We start from the raw sequence: 16,466 nt of genomic DNA, 5'->3' as shown, positions 1-16,466 counted from the left end.
GCAGGTAAGGGAAGCTATAGGGGTCACCCTGTCCATATTGTGCTCCAATATTCGCCTTCATTTATCAATTGCTCATAATCATTCAAGTGAAGATGCAAATGCTGACTTTGATAAACTACTAAAAGAGGAAAATTGGGTTCTGTTTCTGACAGAACGAGCTTCTGATGTGGTCACAAATATTCAGAAAACTAGCCCTTTGGACAATTTAGAGATACCAACACGGACAGTTCCTCAAAATGGGTCCTTGAATGGAGATGCACAGGATGATGTTAAGTGGATGGAAACGGTACTAATTTTTAAAGCAATTAGATTTTTTTTAACTTGATGTATTTATTTATTTTCATTTTAATTTTAACTTTTTTTTTTGTTTTGTTTTGCTGTAGCTCTTTCATTTTGTCATATCAACACTGAAATCTGGAAGATCATCTTATTTGCTGGATGTCATTGTGCAGTTTCTCTATCCTGTAATTTCCTTGCAGGTGCGTGAGTTATATTTTTCTGCTAGTATGGCTTGAGAATATTTATCATTCCCTTTAGGTGGTGACTGCAGTACCAATACATATATTATTTGATGCAAATTTGCAAATTGAGAACTTTTGTGTTCATCTTAAATATATTTACTCTGTTGCCATGTTCAAATCAGACACCAGTATAAAAGCTCGTTTCTCAGATTTTACACTTCAAAATAAGCAGTCTTTTTTGGATGCTAATGACATGGCACTCCTCAAAGCTAAACTCTTCACCTCCATGCCAAATTGAATATTGTTGTTATGGAATATATTGCAATTGCTTTAAACAATTTCATGTAGAAACTGTATCTGATAAATACTATTGACCTGTTGAAGGAAACATCAAATAAAGACTTATCAACCCTGGCCAAGGCTGCTTTCGAATTGCTAAAATGGAGGATTTTCTGGGAACCTCATCTTCAAAGTGTTGTTTCAGTTATCCTTACTTCAGCCAATGATCCTAACTGGCGGACCAGATCAGCTACTCTGACATATCTACGTACTTTCATGTATAGGTATAATACTTATTCAAAAAGTTCTGTTTATGCATCAGATTGTTCATATGTGCGAGGCTAAATTGGAGATTCTGGTTCTCTATTTAAGTAATTCTTACAGTATGTCAATATTTTAATGTGCTGTATTTGGTTCTCTAAATTCTTGCGAACAGAAAAATTTCAGTTTCCATGTTATCATGTGAGACTATGCTTAATACCATCTGCTACAGAGTGGCAATTAACTGACTGGTCCCAATTCACCCTTTTGATGCCCATTTCATAGATGGGATATCAGGCTGGTTGACTAATTTGTAGCCTGTCAAAAAGACGGTCTATGTTATGATGCAGAGTCTAATGAATTTGTGTACCTTTTTTTTTCTCCCTCTTGTAACAGGCATACTTCTATTCTCTCGAGGATTGAGAAACAACAAATTTGGAGTACTGTTGAGAATTTACTGAGGGACAATCAAGTAGAGGCAAGTTGCTGGTTGAATCTTGAATTGAAGAGTAGTGTAGATTAGAAGATGTAGATGTGGATGAAGAATAATCCTTGTCCTTATCAATAGTTTGATAATAAATGTTGATCTCAATGACTCGCACATGTGATAAAGAAGTTTGAGATTTCTGTGATGGAGAAGTCCTTGACTAGAGTTAGAGATATATTTTCTTCTAGTCCCTTTTCTAAATAGTTGATACCTTGCTTAGGTGAGAGAGCATGCTGCGGCGGTTCTAGCAGGTCTAATGAAGGGCGGGGATGAAGATCTTGCTAAAGACTTCCGTGATAGAGCTTTCATAGTGGCCAGTACCATTCAAAGGAAGAGAAAGATGAGGTTAGTGGTCTTTGTTAGTTAAATTTAGTTATTTACCTTCTCATCATGGTTACAACAATATGGTCTTGTACTCTTTATATGGGGCCTACATGTCTGGAACGGATTATGCATAAAAGTTACTTTTAAATTTTCTTTTCCATGGCTGAAAGTCACTAATATAATGTGCTTTTGTGATTCTCATTTTCATGATATGTGCATAGGATTTATTCCACATTTTTTCTTTTAACATGCTTTTAGTAATTGCATAACCATTGTTGGTTTGGGATTTCATGCTCTATATTTTGATCCATAAGTTTTATGTATGAATGCAGGAATTCAAAATCTGGACAATCAATAGCATCTATTCATGGTGCTGTGCTTGCTTTGGCTGCTTCTGTATTATCCGTCCCATATGATATGCCCGGGTATGTTTAGCCCAGACCTATCCTGAATTGAAAATTTGGTTCTGTTTGATTTGTTTGTTGTGAATGATTTTGGCTGTCAGTTGATTTTCATCTGATTAATATCTCAAATAAGCTCAGTCAGTTCAGTTTCATCTGATTAGATGTGAAATAGGCTCTGTGGACCATGTCCCCCTCACCTCTTGCCATTGCCGACACCTCCATCATCATTCAACCTCATACAGTCAACTTATCATCTAGGGTTTTTCATAGGTCACTATTGTCTATCTTATCGTTTAAATTGTCTGTCAAAATTACCAGTTAATTCCAAAACCATCACCCACTGAAAAATCAAGGATGAAATTGCATATAAGAAAACGTACCTCAGCAAAAATGTCTTCCATGCAGCAATAAACTTAGTGCCTTAGTAGATATAATTGCCACAAGTACTACAAAGGAGGATTGGAAGCCCCGTCTTATTTAAGTTCCACTTTTTGGAAGAGTGAAATTAATGAATCCTTCCGAAATTCATTTGCTTAGATGGGTTTTCTGGGACTCTGAAGATTGTGAACGGTTTTCTAAGAAGAGAGCAAGGGAGAGTGTGAAAGGTTTAAGTAGTTGTTTAGTAGGGATGGTAAAACCCAATCTGCTTGCCCTGCCAATGGTGACAGCAGCTGGATGAGATTAAGCCTCCCTGCTCTGATAGCTATCTCAATTTCATGTTATTTTTTTAAAAATATTTCTATATTATAATTTTAAGTTCATAAATATTATTGTTTTGCTTTTAAACAAATACCATTTATTAAATTTACTTTAATTACAGCTTAATAATGTATACAATTTAATGTGTGTGCATATTATTTTATGATAATATATGAAAATATATATTTTTAATTGTTATAAAAGTTAAAATGCGGAACGTGCTCTAGAGGCCAAAATATTTTTTCCTTGCCTTGCCTCAACTATTAAAAATCGAACAATCACACAATTTAAAAAATAAGTATGAAAAGAAATTAACATACAGATTTAACGTGATTTTTTGGAACTAAATACACTAGGAGAATATTACATATTTACATGCTCAGAGAAAATATGAAAAGACAAAATAGCCCTAAAAAAATTTGCCTCGGGAGCTTCTGCCCCCCACACCCTAGCCAACTCAGCGCGAAGTTGGATCCGCGATAGTGGGGCCCGCGATAGTGGGGCATGGAGTAATATATTATAAGGCTCCATATCTTAACAATTCTCCACTTGGAGACTAATCCAGTCAATTCAATCATTTTCATTCTCCATGCTAATGTATCCAACAAAAAAATCTAGCCGTAAAATATCTTACATACTACTGTAGAAGATCAAATGAGGTCTTGCACAACTCCAGCTTTCCAACATCAACACCTTTAGTCAATATGTCTGCTGGATTCTTAGTACCTTCAATTTTCTTCAAACACATCTCGCCTCTTTCCACCAGACTACGAGTGAAATGGTACCTACATCAAATGTGTTTTGTTTTGAAGTGATACACTGGGTTTTTCACCAACTGTATGGCATTCTGACTATCAGTGAAAAGGACTTTGTATAGTTGCTTCTTGCCCAACTCTTCCAAGTAATCAGTCAACCATATTATCTCCTTACCAGTTTCAGCAATTGCAACATATTCAGTATTTGTAGATGACATAGAGACACACTTCTGAAGTTTAGACATCCAACTCACTGTTGTCCCATCTATAGTGTAGACATACCCAGATGTGCTTTTGCTTGTATCCACATCTCTACTAAGATCGGCATCAACAAAACCTTCTAATACTATCTTGCCATTTCCATAACAAAGTGATGTACTAGTTATTCCTTTCAAGTATCTCAGAAGCTACTTTACAGCTTTCCAATGCTCTTTCCCTGGATCTGACATATATCTGCTCATAGCTCCCATTGCATGTGCTATATCAGGTCTAGTGCAGACCATAGCATACATCAAACTCCCAATTGCAGAAGTATAAGATACTTTTGCCATGTGATCACGCTCCATAATTGTCTTGGGTGATTACTCCTTTGACAATTTGAGATGGTTAGCCAAAGGCATGCTCTTGGGTTTAGCATCATCAACTCTGAACCTGGACAACACCTCAATGTATTGCTCCTGGAACAAATTTAGAATTCCAGCAAACCTGTCTCGGAAAATCCTCATCCCTAGAATCTGCTTTGCTGCACCCAAATTTTTCATATCAAACTCTAACGACAGTCTCCCTTAAGATTATTGATCTCCTCCATACTTGACTTTGCAATTAACATATCATCCACATACAAGAGTAAAATAACAAAGAAGTCGGTAGACTTCTTAATATAATAACACTGATCCTTTTCACTCCTGTGAAAATCGTTTCTGCACATGAAAGGGTCAAACTTTTTATACCACTGTCTTGGAGCCTGCTTCAACCATACAAACTCCTCTTGAGCTTGCACACTATGTGTTCCTTACCAAGAACCTCATATCCCTGTGGTTGCTGCATGTAGATATCTTCCTCCAGATCTCCATGTAAAAATGTTGTTTTTACATCCATCTGTTCAAGGTGCAAGTTTTCTACTGCAATAATACTCGGCAAAATTCTGATTGTGGTTAGCTTCACAACAGGAGACAATATTTCAGTGTAATCAATATCTTTTCTTTGTGAATACTCCTTGACCACCAATCGAGTCTTGAACCTAATTTTACCATCAGCTTCACTCTTGATTCTGTAAACCCACTTGTTTCAACAAAGCTATCTTCCCTGCAGGCAACTCAGTTAATTTCCAAGTATCATTTTTCTCAAGTGACCATATCTCATCATTCATGGCTTACTCCCACTTGATTGAATCCTTCACTTGCAAAGCTTCATCAAAAGATTCTGGTTTCCTCCATCAGTCAACAACAAATAATACAGTGAAGGTGAATACCTTTCTGGTGACTTGGTAGTCCTGGTAGATATTCTCAACACTAGTGCAGGTGCGATCGGCTGCTGTTCTGGTTCTGCAACAGCGTTTTCTAGATTCTCTTGTGGTCTTACTGCAACATCACTAGGTGAAATTTCCTGCAACTCAACCTCAGCTCCCACTTCTTTTGCATCTTCAGATCGCACCCCAGATTTGTCCTTATACAGGACATTCTCATCAAATGTCACATCATAGTGTTTCAAGATTTTCCTATTTTTGTCATCCCAAGATCTGTATCCAAACTGATTCGAACCATACCCAATGAAATAACACTTCAAAACCTTTGCATCAAGCTTGTATCTCTTTTCTTGATCAATGTGAACATAAACAACACACCCTAAAGCAGATGAATAAATTTGACCTTTTTGCCCGACCAAACTTCTTCTGGAATCTTGAAACTCAAAGGAATTGAAGGTCCTCTATTTATCAAATATGTTGCTGTGCTTATTGCATCTGCCCAAAACAGTTTTGGCAGCCCAGCATGTAGCCTCGTGCTTCTTGCTCGCTCATTCAACGTTCTATTCATCCTTTCAGCAATCCCATTCTATCTTGCCTTGCTAGGAACTGTCCTGGTGCGCCTGATCAGCATAGAACTTCTTGAATTTTGTAGAACCATACTTTCCTCCATTATGAGACTTTAGACATTTGATCTTCAACCCAGTCTGATTCAACTTCAGCCTTCTATTTCTTAAAAGTAGCCTTCTATTTCTTAAAAGTGGCAAACACATCTGATTTGTGCTTCAGAAAGTAAACACATACCCTCCTACTGAAGTCATCAGTGAAGGTAAAATAGTATCTCAAACTACCAAGAGAGGAAACTGGGGATGGCCCCCACACGTTTGTATTTACTAGTTCTAACCGTTCTGCCTTTGGTTCTGTGATAGCCTTTGTGAAATTGACCCGTTTCTACTTTCCCAGAACACAACTCTCACGTAAACCCATATCAATAGATTTCAACCCTTGCAGATACTCTTTCGAAACTAGCATCTGCATTCCCTTCTCGCTCATGTGTCCAAGCCTATTATGCCACATACTTAAGCTCGATGTATTGTCAATCGCAACAACCATATCTAAACACCATGCAATAGTGTATAAAGCTATCACCATAACTCCTTCCACAATTTTCCAGGAACTCTTCTCAAATACTGTTCTGGAACCCGTACTGTCCAGCTGGCCAATAGAGATCAGATTCTTCTTCAAGTCAGGAATATATATGACATCCTGCAGCTTCCACTTACTCCCACCTAAGGTTTGGATACATACATCCCCCTTTCCAGCAATATCCAAGGCTTTATTATCAGCAAGATACACCTTCCTATATTTTCAGACTTGAAATTATAGAATAACTGTCTACTCAGAGAAGAATAAAATGATGTACCCGAATCAAGTATCCATGAGTCAATCGGACTATCCACGCTAAGAATTAAAGCATCACCAATGTCATCTGCAGAATATACAAAATCATCATCTTCATGAGACTTTATTCTTTTAGTCTTTCTTCTTCTTAGGTTTAAAACAGTCCTTTTCAAAGTGTCCCTTTTCACCACAGCCCCAACAGACAACCTCGTTTCTGCTATGAGATTTCCTCCGCCCCTTTGACTTCGATCGACCATGTTTACTACGGCCTCCTTTCACCTTGCTCCTGCCTCTACCCTTGACACTGAGTGCGTTACCAGATGAATCCCCGATTTCCCTTTTGCAAATGCTCTCGCTCATGACAACATCTCGGACTTTCTAAAACTTTAACTTTTTCAGACCCATGTAAATTGCTAATTGCGGAAATAACAGTATCCCACAACTCAAGTAGAGAGGATAACAAAATTAGGGCTTTTATCTCATCATCAAAATTAATCTTGACAGAGCTTAATTGACTGATGATCATATTAAATTCGTTAATATGATCCATGATGGATCCACTTTCAGAAATCTCCAAATTAAACAAACGACGCATCAGATATACCTTATTAATGGTCGATGGTTTTTCATACATGTTCGCCAGAGCTGTCAACAATTCTGCAGTCGTTGCCTCGTTAATGATATTGAAGGCAACGTTTTTCGCCAATGTCAAACGGATCAACCCTAGTGCATTCTGATCCTTCAAATCCTAAACTTCTTGTTTCATAGTTTCTGGCTTCTCCCCTTACAGGGATTCATAGAGGTTATATTATTAGACTCTATATTTTAACATCAACACTTAATGGTGACAAAGACATGGATGGCAAAACTTGGTCTTTCCCTTTTGCCATTCCTACTATTTAGGTTTTGCTTATGCATTGACCCAAAACAATCCACTTTTAAGATTGGTTGGGTTATATCACAAACCCCTTGATAACTTTAGGTTTGTGTCAGGTGGAAAGTACGCCGTGCCTGGTCCATTAACAACAATAATTTCCTTAAAAGTTCAATGTTTGAATTTTGATGATATAGCTTTTGTTATTAGCTCATCAAGACTTATGGACTGAGTTTTTGGAGAGCAGATCATCTACTAAGGATGGCTTTAGGTGAAGCAGCAAAAGTAGTAGACTACTCTTAGATATAACAAGTAATTTACACAAACAATACACCAATTTAGGATCTGTAACAAGGATCTATAACAATAGGGTGTGTAGACTTTATTTTGTAACATAAAACCCCTTCAACATCTATTTAAGTAATATAAAATACTATTTCACCTATAGTAGCAGGAGCTAGGTTATTTTGCTGATGTGGTACTTATTAAATTAAGTATATGTATTAAAAGAATACTCAAGCACACTTTATGCCTTGTGTGATTGTTCTTTAAATAGTAGATTCTTTAAATAGCAGATTACAGATAAGTATAAACCTATAAAGTAGGGATTGATGTGAGATCCCATGATACAAGTAATTTAAAAATACAATCAGTATATTTGAAATACAAACAATAACACAGCTGTCAGGCATGCTTATCATCCCCTCGCAAACGGATGGGAGGAGCTACCATCAGTTTGTTCTTCAAAAGAAGAAACCGCTGCCTCGATAACGGTTTTGTCAGAACATCTGCCAACTGATCAACTGTAGGAATATAGGAAACTTGAATATGCTTTTGTCGAACCTGATCCCTGACAAAGTGGAAATCAAGCTCTAAGTGTTTCGAGCGGGAATGAAAAACTGGATTTGTTGCCAAACACGTTGCTGCAACATTGTCACACCATAACTTAGGAGTTGCAACAAGAGGCTATCGTAATTCACGAAGTAAGCAAGTCAACCAATAAAGCTCAGATGCAGCAATGGCAAGTGCTTGGTATTGAGAATCGGTACTGGACTGAGCCACCATTTTTTGCTTCTTAGAACACCAAGATATCAAGTTTGAACCGTGATAAACAACATATGCAATAGTGCTCTTCCGATCCGTTTTATCACCACCCCAATCAACGTCCGAAAAACCAACAAGATTAAATTTGTTAGTGGATTGAAAAACCAAACCATGATCCATAGGGTGCCTTTTAAATAACGCATGATTCGTTTCACTGCCTGCCAATGGGCTATAGATGGAGAATGCATGAACTGTGCTACTTTATTAACTGCCATAGTTATATCAGGCCTTGTGAGGGCTAAATACCGTAAAGCCCCAACAGTTTGCCGAAACATTGTTGGATATGCAAAATGATGTGGTCTTTGGTTGTAACAACAATTGTGGTGTTGATTGAGTTGAAACAGTTGCGGATTCATGCATTTGAAAATATTGCAACAAATTTGATATGTACTTTGACTGCGAAAGGTGAACCCTGTCAATATAAGATCATCAACATAAATAAGGCAATAAGCAACATCCGAACCATGATGATAAAAAACAGAGAGCTATCCGCCTTTGAATTTTTGAAACCAAGTTTCTGCAAAGCTTGCACAAGGCAAAAATACCTTGTTCGGGGAGCCTGTCGTAATCCATATAATGATTTTTTTAGAAAACACACACGATAAGGCTTTGAATGATCCAAGAACCCTTGAGGTTGTTCCATATACACTGGTTCTTCAAGCGTTCCATGTAGAAACGCATTGGAGACATCAAGTTGTCTTGTTGGCCATTTAGAGTTAACAACAATTGACAAAACTAAATGGATCGTCACCGGTTTGACAACAGGGCTGAATGTCTCAATAAAATCCACATTGGTTGAACCCCTTGGCCACTAACTTGGCCTTGTAACGATCAATAGTACCATCTGATTTGGTTTTAATTCTGTAAATCCACTTGCAACCTATTGTATTTGTAGCTTGAGCTCGTGAAATAAGATCCCAAGTGCCATTTGCCATTAAGGCATCTATTTCTTCAGACATAGCCTTACGCCAAGTAGAATCCTTAGCAGTCTCAGTATAGCATGTGGGAGCAAAAGGCAAATTGGCAACAATGGTGAATGTTCAAGGTTTGAGACTACCAGTTTTGGATCGTGTGACCATGGGATGAACATTTTGACCTTGGGTTTGGCTGGATTGTGTTGTAGAAGGGGGTGGCAATAGAGGTAAGGCTACTGCTGGACTGTGATGAATGGGCTCTGGCGAGGACTCTAGAATTGAAGGTAACGATGTGGTTGAAGGGGGCAATAAAGGCAATAACACAGCTGGAGAGTCTTGGGAAGGTGGAGATATAGGATCTTGTTCAAATGTCTTGCTAAGGGAAATAGTGGGTAACGGTGGTGAACTAAGAACAGAGGGCCTTCCATCACGCTCTTTGAATGGAAAAGCCTGTTCATCAAAAAGCACATGGCATGAGTAAAAAATTTTATGACTAGACAGAGACAAACACTTATATCTTTTATGAAGAATGCTATACCCCAAAAAAACACATTTACTCGATCTTGGTTCAAGCTTAGACTTTGCATATGGCCAAAGCCACGGATAACAACAACAACCAAACACGCGAAGAAAATTATAGTCTAGACTACGTTGAAAAATTAATTGAAAGGGAGATTTATTCTGAAGTTTTAGTGTAGGCAAGCGATTAATAGTATACACAGCAGCTGCAAAAGCATGGTCCCAAAATTGATGAGGTACAACAGAGTGATATAAAAAAGCATGGTCAGTTTCAGTAATATGTCAGTGTTTCTGTTCAGCACAACCATTTTGTTTCGGGGGTATGTGGACAATGCCATTTTTTGCTAAATATGATTGAAGTGCTTGGTATTCACTCCCCCCCCCCCCTAGTCACTTTGAAATTGTTGGATTGATTTGTTAAAAAAATTTTCAGTTGTAGTCCAGAATGTGACAAACATATTAAACACATCAGATTTTTTTACGAAGAAAATATATCCATGTGTACTTTATGAAATGATCAAAAAAGATATTGGGGCAGGCCCCCATAAGTCAGAACAAACTAATTTTGAAGGAGCAGCAACAGAAAAACTAGAAGTCGTAATTTATGTGACTTGCTGACACAAGTTTCACACAGATCTAGGAGATTGCAACGAAACAGAAGACAATTTATTGAACGACAAGACTTTATTCACTGTTGGAAAAGAAGCATGTCCTAAACGAGCATGCCAAGTAGACAAAGACACCGAATGACAAACAGGAGATGCCGCAGTTGGTAATTGATAAAGACCATCTTTAGTGATTCCCTTCAATTCCCTTGTGAAGTTCCTGCTTCGTGTGAAGATCCTTGATAATAAAAAATTTGGAAAGAGATCGACAGAGACATCATTAGAATTTGTAAACTGTAAGACAAGATAATAAATTAGAACTAGAAGCAGGACCATGAAGAATATTATCTAACTTGTACTTGTTAGAATCAACAGAAATAATATTAGAATCAATACGAGAAATAGGAATGCTTTTACCATCTCTAAGAGTGACTTCTTCTGGACCAGTATACTCAGAATGGATCCCCAGATTTTCCATTTTAGAAGTCAAGTGATGGGTATACCTGCTATCCATGACCCATGGCTGAGGTGAGGCTAAAGGAGAGCAGTAAAATTGGCTGTTGGTTTAACATTGTTAGCACTGAATTTTGGGCCGGGACATTATCGTGAGATATGCCCTTGACCTCGACAATTCTAACAGGTGAGAGTTGAAGAATCAGAAGCACTATGGTGAGAGGATCTGCCATGGCCAGAACCATAACCACAGCCCCTACCAGGCCCTCTAGAAATAGAACCCATTGTTGATTGACTAGATGTGTAATGAGCAACCGCTGATGGTTGAATAACAGCATAAAATGTTTGAAGCTGCAATTCTTCAGACAACAAGAGTCCAAACAGATCATCAAAGGAGGTTGGGGATAATTTTGCCTCAATATTGCCTGTAAAGGCCTGTAATCTGCACCAAGGCCACGCAGAATATGATCAACAAGATCATCCTCACAATTAGGAGATCCAAGCGCAGCAAGTTGATCGTAAAACCGTTTTGTGCGATCCATATATGTAGCAATGGCATCATTGCCATGAGACAAAGAATGCAAGGAGTTCTTGAGTGTGGGAATTTGAGTTCGTGATCCAGAAGCATATGTGGACTGTAGTTTTGTCCAGGCTCAGTAAGCCATAGTAGCACCAATGACTTGAGACAACACCGTTTCAGATAAGGAACTCAGAATCCATCCCAAACTATTTGATCATTGACAAACCAATCGACATAAACAGGATTGGGGGCACCATTGATTTCCTTAGGAGGAACAGAACTTGACCCATCAACATGATGCATTAATTGATGGCCCACAAGAAGCGGAGTGATTTGTGTTTTCCACAACAGATAATTGGTGGAGGTAAGTTTAATTGTCACTTGATGATAGGCACAAAGTGGTGTAATTTGTTGGGCAGAGAATGAAGTAACAGGCATAGAAGTGGTGGAAGAGGAGGATTCAGTACTCATGATTCCGAAGGGAAAAAAAACAGAACAGAATGAAGAGCAAAAAACTTATGAACCAGGTTGCTCTGATACCATAAAAGAATACTCAAGCACACTTTATGCCTTGTGTGATTGTTCTTTAAATAGCAGATTATAGATAAGTATAAACCTATAAAGTAGGGATTGATGTGAGATCCCATGATACAAGTAATTTGAAAATACAATCAGTATATTTGAAATACAAACAATAACACAGCTGTCAAGTATGCTTATCATATATATATATATTCTTTCTCATTGCATAATATTTAATTAATTTTTTTTTAAAAATCAAATAATTTGTTTATTTTTTGTTTAAAATATTAAAAAATTAATTAAATATTAGAGATGAGAGAGAAATATATGTATATTTTTAATTTAACAAATACCACATCACTAAAATAACCTAGAAGTTGAATGGATTCTATATTAATAAAATGAAATTTATGAACTTTACTGCTACAACCTGTTATAGATACGTTCGTGGGTAAGCACTACAACAAGCACTCCAAACAGAATTAGAAGTCCATCAGCAGTAGTAGTTTATCTTTTCAGATTAAGAGATTTATCTCTATCTGAATTTATTAAGTAGTTAGATTAGATTTTATCTTTATCTTGTCAGCCAGATAATTGACCATGTTCAAATTATACTCTGCATGTATTTGATTAGTTATTTGCATTGTAAACCTCACTATAAAAAGGTTTTATTACTAATGAATAAACCAAGCAGGAACTATTTACCAAATTCTTTCAAGATCTGGAGCTCTCTTCTAATGAGCTGTGAGGTACCAGAGCTCCCTCCATTGAGCTCTCATACTCCATCATCATAGGTTCCACCCAAAGAGGAGGGAATCGCAATAAAAGCAAGGTCACAACTACCCAGAGACCCATGACATGATTCTTAACTAGAAAACTTAACAGATTGGTATAAGAGCCAGTTATTTTGGGAGACCAAAAAGAGGAGTTGCAATCAATGCTACAAGAATCCCAAGCTTTAAATGAAGCCAGATTCGCTCAAATGGAAGCCCAGTTCCTCAACTTGTTCGAACAATTATAGGAATTCTTGACAGTATCTAATAGGAGTCGAGGCAAGGAGCCAGCAACTAGCAGCAACAATCAATCAACTTTTGTTAGCAAACCTGACGAAGAAGGATTTGGAGGTACAAGGGCAGGGCTGATTCCCAAATATACAAAGCTTGATTTTCCTCAATATGATGGAAACGATGATCCATTAATTTGGTTACATAGATGTAATCACTTTTTTCAAAATCAAAACACACCTGAAGAAAATAAGGTCAAGCTGGCAGCTTTCCCCATGTTAAGGGAAGTGCAGTTATGGGTATACAGGCTAGAACAGGAAGGGCCAACTCTCTTGGAAATCATTCCAAGAGTTTTGCAACATGCATTTCGACCCTCCCCTCTGAAACAATTCGTTAGGGGAATTAGTCAACTTAAAGCAGTTTGGATCCATGGAGGATTACCAATGACAGTTTTTGAACTTGTTGGCCCAAGCAAAAACAGTGAGAATGGACCAACAAGTAGGCTTAACTGAAAGTATCCTCCTTGAGGTGGAAATGCAACGCCCTCCAAACTTAGCTACAGCCATGAATTGGGCCCGGGTATTTGAGAGAAAACCACAATTGAGCAAAGCAGAATCTTACAAACCTCGTTCTTGGCTCAGTCCGAAATCCCCCACCATAGCGACATCAGTCGAGCAACTTTTAGTTCCGGGTAATTCCATGCAACAATCTAGCACAAGCAGTGTCATGACACTTTTCATATGCAAGAAGCTGTTTTGGGTTGAGTTGAAAGAGGATGCGGCAGGCAAGTCTCCAGAATTAGTATCGGATGAGCCCGCTATTTCCTTGCATGCTATTTCTAGATTAAAAAATTCACAAACGATGCAGTTAATAGTTGAGATTAGAGGTTGTCCGATTACAGTACCAGTCGACTTGGGCAGCACACATAATTTCATAAGTCAGGTTGCTGCCTAATGACTTAACCTGTTGGTTCAATCCCATGCTGGATTGCAGATAGCGGTAGCCAATGGAGAAAAAGTTCTGAGTACTAGACTATGTGTTGAACAGTTGCAAGCCGAAGGTGAACAATTTTCCATTGAATTTTATTTATTACCATTAGATGGTTTTGCTGTGGTTTTTTTATTACAGTGGCTCAAAACTTTGGGACCCATTGTATGAGAGTTCGAGGCCTTAACCACGGATTTTCTTAGAGAAGGGAAGTAGGTTACGCTACATAGCCGGCAACAAGAGCTCAAACCACAAGTCCATTCTATAAGAGATACAGGTGACTCCTCTTTAGAGTCAGTGTTGATAGAATTTTTTGACTTATTTCATGAGCCGAATGGGTTGCCGCCATAAGATTGTATAATCATTGGATTTGTCTGTTCCCCAAATCCTCATCTATAGTAGTCCGACCATACCGCTACTCACATATGCAAAAGGTTGAAATTGAAAAACAATGTGCATCCATACTTCAACAAGGTATAATCCATCCAAGCCGCTCTCATTTCTCATCTCCTGTGTTACTTGTTAAAAAACAGGCTGGTTTGTGGAGATTTTGTCAAAGACAAATTCCCAATCCCCGTGGTAGATGACTGCTCGATGAGTTGTACGGGGCTCAATATTTTACCAAACTGGATTTGCGCTCCGGTTACCACCAAATTCGAATGGATACTGGAGATATGGAAAAAATAGCTTTTTGCACACATCATGGCCATTTTGAATTCTTAGTTATGCCATTTGGCTTTATTAATGCGTTTTCTACTTTTCAGCTACTTATGAACAATGTGTTTTCTTCTTATTTGAGAAAGTTTGTACTCGTCTTTTTTTATGACATTCTAATCTACAACAATCATGGGACGAGCATATAAGCCACATTGGGGTGGTTTTCTCTTTGTTACGTTCACATCATTTATTCTTAAGCACTCTAAATGCTCTTTTGGTGCTAAATAAGTGTCCTATTTAGGTTATGTCATAAGTGGCACAGGGGTGATAGCGGATGTGAACAAAATTTCAGCAATAATTGAATGACCAGAACCACATTCTATTAAAGCCCTTCGCAGTTTCCTTGGCCTTGCAGGCTACTACTGGAAGTTTATTAAAGACTATGGTAGTATTGCAAGTTCTCTTACAAACTTATTGAAAAATGTTAAATTTGGGTCAGGCTTAACTCACCCCAAAAGCTAGCTCGAGGGGGAGGATTGCTTATGGCTCATATAAGGGGCACATTACCCCTTTCCACAACCGATGTAGGATTCAACACACCCTCTCACGCCCATAATTTTTACGTGTGACATTTATCGGAGGCCCAACATCGAATGGGGAGGCTCTGATACCATGTTAAATTTGGGTCAGGCCTAACTCACCCCAAAAGTTAGCTCGAGGGGGAGGACTGCCTATGGCTCGTATAAGGGGCACATTACCCCTTTCCACAATCGATGTGGGATTCAACAAAAAAAAAAAAATAATTCAATGGTCTGCTGCAGCTAGAGAAGCATTTCAACAATTAAAGGCAGCACTCGCAAATTCTCTGGTTCTTCAATTGCCAGATTTTGATTATGAATTTGTGGTTGAATGCGATGCATCTGGGGGAGGTAGAGGGGCTATTCTTCAACAGCATGGTCATCCAATTGCCTTGTTCAGGCAGAAATTGGCCGCAAGACACTTCAAACTAGCGGTGTATAATCGCGAGCTCATTGGGCTGGCTAAAGCAGTCCAATACTGGCATCCTTATTTATGTGGTAGGAAATTCCTTATTTGGAATGGCCATTATAGCCTTCAATATTTGCTTGGACAACGTCTGACCACTTCTCCTTAACAACATTGGATCAGTAAGTTGTTGGGTTTTGATTTTCGAGTGGAATACAAGGCAGGTTCTTTAAACAAAGTGGCCGATGCTCTTTCTCGTTGAGATGAACAAGATGACCACGATGGTGCTCTGTTTGCCATTTCGCAATCAACACCTCTGTTATTTGCTGACGTGAAGGCAGAAAATGAAAACACACTAGCATTGTTGCAGTTGCGGGATAAGATACACAATGGTGAATTGGATGATAGTTGGGCATTTCGAGGTGGGCTGCTTTATTTTCCGAATAAGGTTTACTTGCTGCCTACTTCTTTAATTCATGTTATCGTAGTAGCAATTCATAATTCCACACATGAGGGGTTCAAAAGGCCCTTCAACAAGTTCAGGTAGATTTCTATTGGCAAGGGATGGGTTTCACAATTTGAGATTTTGTGACCTCATGTACTGCCAACGACAAAAACTGAAAATTTACACCCTGCCGGACTGTTGCAACCTTTGCAGCTTCTATCACAGGTGTGGTCCGATATTTCAATAGATTTCATTGAGGGTCTTCCTAAAGTTAATGGCAAATTTGTGTTGTTTGTGGTGGTTGATCGATTTTTTGAATTTGGCCATTTTATCCCTTTATCTCAT

At 38.2% G+C, this 16,466-nt stretch overlaps 1 protein-coding gene across 1 annotated transcript in view; it reads left to right on the top strand.

Moving 5' to 3' along the window:
- Positions 1-16,466, top strand: part of LOC110623995 (proteasome activator subunit 4) — a 30,767-nt gene that overhangs the window by 11,408 nt on the left and 2,893 nt on the right. The window contains exons 28-33 of the mRNA XM_043951747.1: positions 5-286; positions 384-479; positions 846-1,024; positions 1,398-1,479; positions 1,709-1,833; positions 2,145-2,237. Of these exons, the coding sequence (XP_043807682.1) occupies positions 5-286; positions 384-479; positions 846-1,024; positions 1,398-1,479; positions 1,709-1,833; positions 2,145-2,237 (857 nt within the window). The remainder of the gene's footprint in view (positions 1-4; positions 287-383; positions 480-845; positions 1,025-1,397; positions 1,480-1,708; positions 1,834-2,144; positions 2,238-16,466) is intronic.

The sequence above is a fragment of the Manihot esculenta genome, chromosome 1 (assembly GCF_001659605.2).
Source record: "Manihot esculenta cultivar AM560-2 chromosome 1, M.esculenta_v8, whole genome shotgun sequence".
Taxonomy (NCBI): Eukaryota; Viridiplantae; Streptophyta; class Magnoliopsida; order Malpighiales; family Euphorbiaceae; genus Manihot; species Manihot esculenta.
This window is presented reverse-complemented; position numbering and strand designations above follow the sequence as displayed.